The 10,300-nt window shown below is 41.2% G+C and overlaps 1 protein-coding gene across 1 annotated transcript; it reads right to left on the bottom strand.

The window, feature by feature from the left end:
* Nucleotides 1–337: 337 nt before the first annotated feature.
* MINAR2 (membrane integral NOTCH2 associated receptor 2) lies at nt 338–9,585 on the bottom strand. Its single transcript, XM_071425931.1, has 3 exons — nt 9,406–9,585; nt 1,341–1,586; nt 338–517 (listed from the first exon to the last, which is right to left on the bottom strand). Exons 1-3 carry the CDS (start codon nt 9,568–9,570, stop codon nt 338–340), a joined length of 591 nt encoding a protein of 196 aa, XP_071282032.1. The 5' UTR covers nt 9,571–9,585.
* Nucleotides 9,586–10,300: the final 715 nt, after the last annotated feature.

The following is a 10,300-nucleotide window of genomic DNA, read 5'->3' as shown; positions in this document are numbered from 1 at the left end:
TGTATCATAAAAAGACAAAGAGTGTAGTAGGTCTTTATTAGAACAAATAGTCAGCTGGTTCTCTATATGTAACATACCACACATACTGATTTAAAGCACTAGACTAAATAAGGCACTAAAAAAGATAGAATATAGTTTTCTTTTTAAATTCAGGCATGCACAGAATATTTGTATCTTTTCAGGGTCAATTCTCCATGTTGTACAGGAATATTTTGAAGAAGTGACGTCAAATGAATTGTGTTTGTGACCAAAAAAAAAATGGAATTCAAATAAAACCAGAGAAGGAAATAATTTAATAAAAATATTTATTAAAAAAAATCATCATTATTTGGCTGAGCTAAGTAAGTAAAATACTAAGTGTGATTACAGTAATTAGAATGCAAATGGCTAGTATCATGAGCAGAATGATTCGGCAATATTTTGAATGTTTTTTTTCTCGCTCCTTCTTTTTTAGCAAGGTATCATACCCAGGAGTATAAATATCCCCCATCCAGAACTTTAGATCATTAGGATTTTCCTAGAAGAAAGATCAGAAAATGAAATCAGTTTCTCCCTTCTACACACAAAGTCATTAGAACATACGCAGAAATATTTTGGCTATCATCAGACACCGATTAATGAATTTAAGATATCACAACACATATGCAAGACACTTTCACTTGAATGTAGGTTGTGCTACTTTCCAGATGCTGCAAATGTTCCACTGGGGAAAATTAAAACCACACTTTTCATCCAGGAACCAAAAGTAGGACACCAGCCATTGAAATGTGTTTAAAAACCCAGAACAAACCATGTTGTCTTCTCAAGAAAAGATGCCATGCTGTATAAACAGAGTTCTGAGTCCTTTTTCAAAAAAATGGAACAGCAAAAAAACCCCAAACCAAACCAAACCAAAAACTAAAGTAATCCTAGAAGTGATTTGTGCCAACCCACAGGGAGGCAGGAGCCTGTATAGTGTGGATGAGGCTGAGAAAAACAGATGTAATTTGATAACAGAATTTTGCTATGAACAGTTATAAAGTGACTATATAGTATTTAAGTGCCACATTTGTAGCTCTTCCCTATGTAAACAGGGAAGCTGAGTTGTACAGCGTTGTGGTTTAAGAGTTTCTCTCATCAGATGTCATGTACTGTAAAATTTAAATTCCTGGAATCTCACTAGATATGTAGACTTCTTTCCTGATCACACTCATGTTATTGTCATGTCTGTACCAGGAAATACGTCCATATTTACTTCTGTAATCCCACCTAAAGATCAAGAGGGCTGCACAGTGGTTTATGCATGCACCATACAGATCACACCAATTCACTTGCTCAAACTCAGCACAGCAGCCAATTACCTTTATGTGGCTGGCCAAGTTAGAGTGCAGTGACTGTCTGTCATAGTCTTGCACAGTCCAGGAAGGGGTCTTTTTCTTCTCCTCCCAGTCATCATCCACATGGATATCACTGTACAGTGGGTTGCTCTTGATTGTGGATTTCAGGGTGATGGGAGTAATGTGTTTCCCCAGTGATTTGTCTATTATTTCTTGACTGACTATGTTCAAGTCTAATCCTGGCAGCTCAGTGACAGTTCTCTTTTCTCTCTGTAAGACACAAGTTAGATCAGAACCTGGCTTTCATTTGCATTACCTACAATACAGGCCCCTTTCCAGAATTATTACTTGTAATATAACAGAATCATTTTAAAACTGAACATGCAACCATTTTTCTCCTTCTGACAAACTTCTACAGCAAGGGAGCCTGACTGCTCACTCTGGACGGATTTCTTCCTTCTGGGGAAAGCAGGTGGATACAATCTGAACATTAAATTCTTTTGCAAATGTGAACTGACATTACAATGCCTGCTGGAAGAAGACCTCTGCTTTAGTGAAACAGTGCTATGGAGAGCTGCAGTAGAACATTATAGTTCTAGTGGAAGCCATGGATGTGTGATGCAGGAGCAAAGATGAAAGGGCAAAGCAGAATGATCACAGGGGCAATGGTGTGTAAGTGAAAACCTCAACTGGAAATGCATCTCTGATAGCAGGGGTGTGACACAGTTACACAGTTCTGTTCACACTCTTGAATGCTAGATCAAGAGTGTCAGGATGTTGAAGAGGCTCTTCATTCAACTGAGGTAATTAAATTTCTGAGCATTCTCCCAGTAACAAAAGCTGTTAAATAAGACCTTTTAGAACATGTGGGTGTCAAGGGAGGAAGAAGAATAACAGCCCTGGTGGGATAATATTTTTTGAGAAGTCACAAGCTGCCTCTTAAAACAGCACTAAGGGCCTCTTTAGGGTTCTGTAAAATAGTAGTTACGATACTTTTCAATCTGTAATTGCCTGGAGGAATGCAATCAGACTCTCTAGTCCAAGCTATTCAAGATTTGTCCCAACCTTCTGTCCCCAAGACTTTCAATTAACCTGGTACTGATCTGTGGCACCACAGTGTGTCAGCTACCTAAGAGACCTGCTTTTTGCAAAGCCTTTGTCTTATACTAACACCTCTCCCATTTCTTAGGATTTTAGAACCAACACAGAGCATATTCATCCCTACTCACAAATACTTTTATCCTTAGGAACTTTATGTTGAGTCAAGGGGAGCCTTGGCCTGACCCAGTGGTCCTGTGTCAGGTATGCTGGGAGGGGACAATCCCCACCTCTCTCCTGCTCTCAGAAATCACAAAGATGTGGGCAGCACCTGCTGCACAATGCCCGTAACGTGAAGTGTGCATAGTAAACAGCCAATGAAGAAGACAGGTCCTGAGAAACTTACTTCCATGTAAGGATGACTTTCCCTGAATTTTCACTTTGACTGAGATCTCCAAACATTAAGGTACCCCAGGCTGGATGGACTTCAACTGCAAAAGTGCTAGGGGCATGTCCTGCTTCTCCTTCCACCTTTCTGGTGGGAGCTCAGGGCATCTGACCTCCTGCACACTGGCTTTGGGAGCTTCTTGGACACCTCCTCAAGTCAGTGAAGGTCCCTAAGATGATAGCAAACTGTTGGCTTCTTCTGCTTGAGTAATTCTCTGCTCGCTTTGTGGGCTGGTGGATCCATTTTCAGTGGAAATCAGGTCCTGTGTGCCATCACCTACTTAATGACTGCAGTGTCATGTGTGCATGTATAGATTCATATACATTAGTCTGAGGCAGGCAAGTGTGGAAGGAAGCATAAGGACTGATTTCCCTCAGAAAGTGAAGGTGCAGAAGAGAAAACAACAGACTTTGTCTAAGAAACTCTAGGAGGAAGCATTATGCTGGCATTCCTATCACTAAATCCTGCAGAAGTGACTAAGCATGTTTCCCATCAATAATTGCCATTAGTAGGCGGGTGGATCCTCAGCGACCTCCCATCCTTCTGTTAGTTCATCATTTCCACATGTTGTTCCTTAGCCTCCACACATCCCCTGATAATATTACTCTTTGCATTGCAGTTACAGCTGGCACTGAAGCCCTCTGGGCTGTACTGGCCAGATTTCAGCTGAGCTGGTGTTTTGAACTGCCTTTTCTTTCTGACTGCATTTTATTTTATTTACTTTATTTCTTATTTAAGATTTGTCATTGACCTTAATGACTCTTCCCTCAGGCTTGCTAAATAGTTGAACTTGGAGAACATTTTGTTGAAGAACGCGAACTGTCTCACCAGGGGTTGATTGGTCTCCCTAGGCTAAAATGTTGTGAAAAGAATGTGACTTGACAGTAATTTTCAAAGCTGTTTTCCATAAAATCCTCCAAAACTTGGAATAGATGGCACAATGCAAAAATTTGTTCATAAAAACAGTGCTTTGTAGCAAAATTTTTTTCCCCTACTGTCTGAAGTACCTTTCTTTTCATGGGCATGAGGAGAGTGTGGTGGCTTGGAGCAGACATAAGAGAGGGAACAGATTGGGAGGGGCAACCAGGTTTTATCATGAGAGCTGGACCAGAATTTGGGGTAAGATATAGTTGGCAGAAATTTTAGAGAACAGACATTGAAATGACAAGCTAATTGGGAGAATGTACTTGTGTACAGCAGATGTTTGATTGTAAAATTTCTGCGGTAGATATGTTCTACAGACTAGTTAGGGAAAAGTAAGGACATGCAAACCCCAAAAGTTTTAAGACTAAGATATCATACAAAGAAATATTAAAAATATTGAGACTACTTCCTCTAATGCATTTCTAGAAGCAGAGAAACATAAGATTAGATAAGCAAAATATGCTTGCTAGTATTAACTGTTGCAAAAGCTACCTTTTTACATTTTCTTTTAAGATTCGAGACACTTCCCAACCTTTGTCACAGACTCTGACTCATGCAGCAAATGTTCAAAGAAAGAGAAAAGTAGTGTAAATTTAGGTATCAATATCCATTAGAGAATTCATACTATATACACTGAATATAGGAAGACAGTGTGAATGAGCTGGAACAGAACAAATCAAAGGCGATTTATGTTATTATTCACTGAATGGAAGGAATGGATAGTGAATACTCAAAGAAGCAGTAGTTTTGGAGAACACTAAAAATTGTAGATGAAATACGTTTGTGAAATACTTATTTAACAAGATGAAAAGTGCTCAACTCTGCAAACACATAACTGTGTTTGATCTACATATAGCTCATGAGCAAGAACACTGTTATAACTGGTTAATAACTCATTTTTCACTGAGAAGAGTATGTTCTTCTTTGACAGACTCAGAGAGCTGTCACATGCAAGTACTAGTACTCTGTGAAAAGCCCAGAGATCTATAGAGGGTTGATGTTAGTTCCATTACTGAGTCAACATGTGCCTGTTCCATGTTTTTTTCTTGCTGATTATTTTATAATGCAAGTTATGCATACCTTACAATACACATAAATAATAATTTAGTTTTTATTACTAGGAAACATTTTTATCTCATTTTTATCTTGACTTCATCCTTCTGTTCCCACTTCTATTGTTGTTAATAGCATTGAACAGCCCAAGAGCCAAACCATTATTTTCTCAGCCTGTGATATGAGGTATCACCCACAAAACCCAGGACATCAACAGTTAAGGCTAGATCTTGGTTTCAAGCCCATCCACCTGAAAGAAGACAACAAAGAGACAGATAAAAAATTAAGGAAATATACTTCGTGGAACTCAAGCCTTTCTTTCCTTTCCCTCCAGACAGAACCAGTTTCTCTTCCCATGGCCAGCCCCAGTTTCCACTTGATGTTGGCAATGATGCTCAGGGGAAGTAAGAAATGCTGTTGATGGGCTACTACAACTAGAATTTTTAACCAAGGCAGTCCTACAGAAACTTACAGCCACCAAACACTACAGGATTTGTTTCATAACAGCCTTCTCAATCCTGATGACAGGTACTAGAAGGGTGGTCATTATATTCGACAGTGGTTTGTTTAATAATATAACCCTCTGTTGTGCAAAAGCCTTGTAAGAGGTTGTGGAGGACCCTCCCTACCCTCATAAGGACGTTTTTCTGATATAGAGAAATATTTTGAAGGCAAACAACTTCTAGGGTGTAGCTAAGAATCCCTGTGTATCAACTGTATAGGTGTTGCTAGACATTTGGAAAATTAAAAGCTCTTTTGTTATGAAGAATATTAGCACTTGAGAGCTTCGTTCAACAAATCACATCTCGTAGGAAATGCAGTGGAAAAGCAGTTGGGAAGGTAAGGATTAATTGAAGGGGCATAAGGAGATAGGAAAGACAGTAGGGCAGACAGCTCACATCAAGGGTTCCTGAGAAGCCTGAGCAGGTTCAGACAAGGCTGCAATGATCAGAGGGTTGAAACACCTCTCCTATTTGTGGGAGCTGGGGTTGTTCAGCCTGGGGAAGAGAAGGCTACAGAGAGACCATGTAGCACCCTTCTAGTACATACAGATGCCTGACAAGAAAGCTGGAGAGAGAATTTTTATAGAAATAGGACAAGGGAAATGGCTTTAAACTGAAAGAGGACCGGTTTAGATTAGCTATAAGGATGGCATTCTTTGTGAGGATGGTGAGATACTTGAACAGGTTGCTCAGAGAAGTTGTGAATACCCCATCCCTGAGAATGTTCAAAGCTGGCCTGAAGACACCTGCTCAAGGGGAAGACATCTCTGCATAATGCAGTGGAGTTGGCACCAGATGACCTGTGATGTCCCTTCCCACTCAAACCTTTCTATGATTCCAGACATGAAACTTTTCTCAAAGAAGGAAATAAAGGGGATCTGGATTCCTTGTCAGAGATATTAAGGCAGCCTCAGGTACTGCAAAACTGAAAAGCCACCAGACATGGGCAGGAAAGAGAGCAGTAGATGGTTACAAACACTTCAGCCAAAGTGACAGGAATATTTAGACAAAAGTGAATATTCATATGGACTATTTAAATTGTGCATTATTGACACTACTTCTTCTAATGAATTGTTTCATTTAAAAAGCTGTTTTATCTGTCATTGGCAATGCAGCTCTGCAGGGCTGTGAGAGCATTATATAAAAACTTCTGTACAGTCTCAGACCAAAGCTCCTGCAAACCTTGCAGCTGGCTCTTATTGTGGCCAGTTGCAGATGTCTAGGGAAGAATAAGGGAGAGAGTGGAAATATGTAATGCACGTATGAGCCAGGGGACAAAGATGTGATTCTAACCCGGCACCTAACTTACAGACTTTTAAAAACCCTCTTGTCCTGGTATACTGAGAAACAAGCAAGGACAGGACACAGGCATTAACTCATATGTAAGGCCAAAAAAACACCATGCCAAGAAGTAGCATGCTGCTGAGACTGAATGCTCTCTGCTGTCTTCCAAAAATAGGGGGGAGAAATGGGAAATATAAACAAGAAAGAGAAGTCTGAGAATTGCAGAAAACTACCAGGTTGACTACAGGGAAGACATGCATGAGAAACAGATATGGAAGATTAATCTTCTGGTGTGTGCTGGGCATTAAAACACATTGTGGGGCAGAGAGTCCAGCAGAACTGGAAATTGTCAGGGTGAGCAGAATGCGGTCAGCAATGATACATTTGCTGGAGAAAGTCTGTGCTTTTTATGCTGCTTTTCACAAGGAAGGGCCAAAATTCCTGGACTGCTTTATGGTTTGTTTTAGTCAAAGTAGATGATGAAAGTACATGCTAAACGGAGAAGCTGTTCAGTTTGCCTGATACCAAAGAGGAAAGTGAGGAGAAAGACCAGGAGTTTTCTGTCATTACATGAAGCTTCTTTTTATAATGGAAACAAATTTTAAAACCTAAAGGTGGAGAAAACACATAAGCACTTCACTGCTTTTGAATTTAAGTGATCTCAGAATAAAAGTTTGGAAGAGACCACAAACATACCACTGTGCAGTCACTTTGCACAGGGAGACCTGAGTAGCATTAGTTTCTTTAGAGAATATTAACTTCTAAAGAGGGAATTTAGGCTACTCTCAAGGTTTAATGATTTTAGGAATATTTAGATCATGCACATATTCTGAAATTAATTCTCTCTCTCCTCCTCCCATCCCCCCTTTTTCCATTTCTGAATTAACTAACCCTTAACCCCATTATCCCTCTCATCTTAAAGTGAAATATGTTATTCCTGCACCATTAGTTCTCCACTGTGCCATCGTGTTTCTTGTAATGTCTGGAACTCATCAGTACTTTTCCCTTTATTTGATTGTCAGCAAAAGGAGAAAAAGAAGGCAAGCTTGTAAGGGAGTGAGAATGGCACAGTGAATTTTATCTGAACAGTTTGAATTCTCTAGTGACTACACTAAAAAGTTTAGATTGTATCCTAGGTTTAACACTTATAAAATAATACCACTTTGCAAACTCCATTTTTGGAGTCATGGTGAGTACAGACATTTCCTTTGTAACAGCCATCCCGGGCTGGGACACAGAGTTCCAGGAAAACCTTCTCGCTGGTGGCAAAAAAGCAGAGCGCAAGTCAAAAAGCACGGGGCTCCCTACACATTTTTAATCCTCCCGCAGCTCTGCAGCCCTGGCTCGGTGACAGCGCGTCCTGATTGACAACAATGGGGAGAAGGATCCCTGCTGCTGCGGAGGCTCTGTGTGTGGCTGCCTCCCTCCTGCATAAAAGAGGGGCTTGGATGGGGGGGAGGGGGTGAGGCCAGCATTGCGCCATCCCCTATAGTCTGGGATCCTTCAGGCTCCGTCCCTTGGTTAGGGTTGTTTGCATGGGACACTACGGGCGACCGCGTGTTCCCCGCCCCAGCTCTCCTTGGGGAGCCGCCAGCAAAGATTATACAACACGAACAGAGTGGCTGGAGGCGGTGGCGTAGGCAGAGGGAAGGGTGTCTGGGGCAGGGAAGAAGCTAGGGGAAGTAAGGGGGAATCATGGAAGTGGATATAATGGGGGGGAGGATGGAAGCAGGTATCACGGGGGGTGGACTTTTGCAGTTGGAAGAGGATTGGAATGGACTCTGAGAGGGAGCAAAGGGGATTAGAGAGCTGATGGGGAGACATGTCTGAAAAGGGAGAAGTGCAACAAGAAGTAGCTGTGGGAGACTTTCAGCATCACTCTTCTCCCTTCCCCCAGGTTCAAGCTTTTTTGGCTCTTAGTCCTCATTTCCCTGGGGAATCAGATTCCCATACTAAGGATCCTGAGAATGTAGACCCTTCTCCATCACTCCCCTCACCCCCAACCACTTACGTATGTCTCCATCCCTTGACAAGAACCAGACCTTGGAGCTTTTGCTCATGCAAGGGGTGGGGAAAGGCGAGGGGCTCCCTGGGCAGCAGGGAAGGAGCACTGTGGAGCAGCAAGTGGGGCCCAGAGGGGTGCGAGCTGATGCAGCTGTACTGCTGCGGATCCAGACATGAACTTCTCCTCCGCCAGCTCCAGGGCCTCTGCTAGGCAGTGCACATTTACATTTTTACCAAGAAACTGCTGCTACCACTATATAATAACCTGGATTAATGCAGTCAGCATGTTTCCCACTTTCAACAGTTGTCTTTCAGTGTACCGGGAAGGCCAAAGTTGAATGAGGGGAAAAAAAATAAGGAAAATAAAAAGGAAGTTATGGTGAGCTATGTAGATATATACATTTGTAGCAAGTATTTCTAATGTCCCTCTAATGTGCCTTTTCATCAAGTTTAAGGGATATCACTTCACTTTCAGTTTTAAATCTGGGGCTTTTCTCACTTCAGAGAGCATATTTCACACACAACTTCAGTACAATTAAGTGGTATTTGACTTCAGTACACTTTCTGGAAAATGCAATGAAAATGTTACAAAGAGCAGTAGAAATCCTAATACACTGAAAAATGTCTGTGGACCCCCCCTGAAGAAAGTTACTATTCTCATGGAGCCTGATCCTTGCTGATGTCCATGGGAAAATTCACAGTAATATTAAGGATGCCGATTAAGAGATGCAGGAAGCTGAATTACTGCTGAACTGTCACCATCATGTAATTTTTCTCCTGAACTTTAAAACAAGGTAGAAAAATCAGGAACATGTCAGCCTCCTTTAGACCTTACCTGTAAATAGATCCTGTTGTGCCACTGCTGCACTCCAGGTAAAGCTGCTTCTGGGAATTTTGCCCAGTTGGCTGGTAAAAAGGCAGAGTTTTTCACTAAAGATTTAACCTCCAGTTGCAGGAATTTATCAGGATGGTTGTTGTTTGGCAAAACGGAGAGGTCCATGTTTCTGTGCTGTAGAGTAATAATGAAAACAGCCCCAGCTTCTGCTTCCTGGCTGTGCATGCTCTTTCTATTATTAATGACGTGAAGAAGGATACGACAGTTTCCTGAAACTGTATCTGACCCCTGTTTGGTATCAGGCTCACTTATATCATCTACCAATGATAAAAGATTGTTTAGAAGTGGCAGAGCAGACAGGACAAGTTTCTCTAAGTGCCTGGCTTAAGTTTTCAGGTTCAAGGTCTATTTTGATAGATACACATGTGCTCATTAAAACTGAGTACCAGTGAGTAGATGCATAAGGCACTTAAATGCATACCAGCACTTCCTCAAGTTATCTGCCAAAAATGTCAAGCCTACAATACTTCAAAGTAACATTTTTTTCCCCCGAGAAAATTAAAAGCAGCTTCCCGTCAAAGCGAGTCTTCCTTTTCTGCAGCAGTACCAAGAGGCTCCATTGTGGTGTGTGGGTTGGTACCATTTACCACAACAGCTATAACATGCACTTTTTTTAGGGTCAAGGATTTCTTTCACAGTAAATTCTTCTTGACCCTGGGAAATATTAGATTGTTTCAAGTAATTGATAACAGAAGTTTTCAGGGAATTGATTCTGCTCCCATTCAAATGCGTGGAAAAATTCACTGTAACTGACTTGAATGGTATGGTCTCAGTCCCATCACTTTTATTACTTTATTCTGAGATTTGATATTTTCATGATCATTTTATGCGTCTT

Source organism: Agelaius tricolor, unplaced genomic scaffold, assembly GCF_023055355.1.
Source record: "Agelaius tricolor isolate 1412-34295 unplaced genomic scaffold, bAgeTri1.0.p SCAF_4, whole genome shotgun sequence".
NCBI classification, from domain to species: domain Eukaryota; kingdom Metazoa; phylum Chordata; class Aves; order Passeriformes; family Icteridae; genus Agelaius; species Agelaius tricolor.
This window is presented reverse-complemented; position numbering and strand designations above follow the sequence as displayed.

What these genes read in the sequence shown, in the direction of transcription:
- MINAR2 (XM_071425931.1), bottom strand. Translation starts at nt 9,570, where the DNA reads ATGGACCTCTCCGTTTTGCCAAACAACAACCATCCTGATAAATTCCTG. An exon ending in ACAACAGGATCTATTTACAG is followed by an intron (nt 1,587 to 9,405) that starts GTAAGGTCTAAA and finishes TGTGTCTTACAG; the next exon opens with AGAGAAAAGAGAACTGTCAC. An exon ending in ACTTGGCCAGCCACATAAAG is followed by an intron (nt 518 to 1,340) that starts GTAATTGGCTGC and finishes TCTTTCTTCTAG; the next exon opens with GAAAATCCTAATGATCTAAA.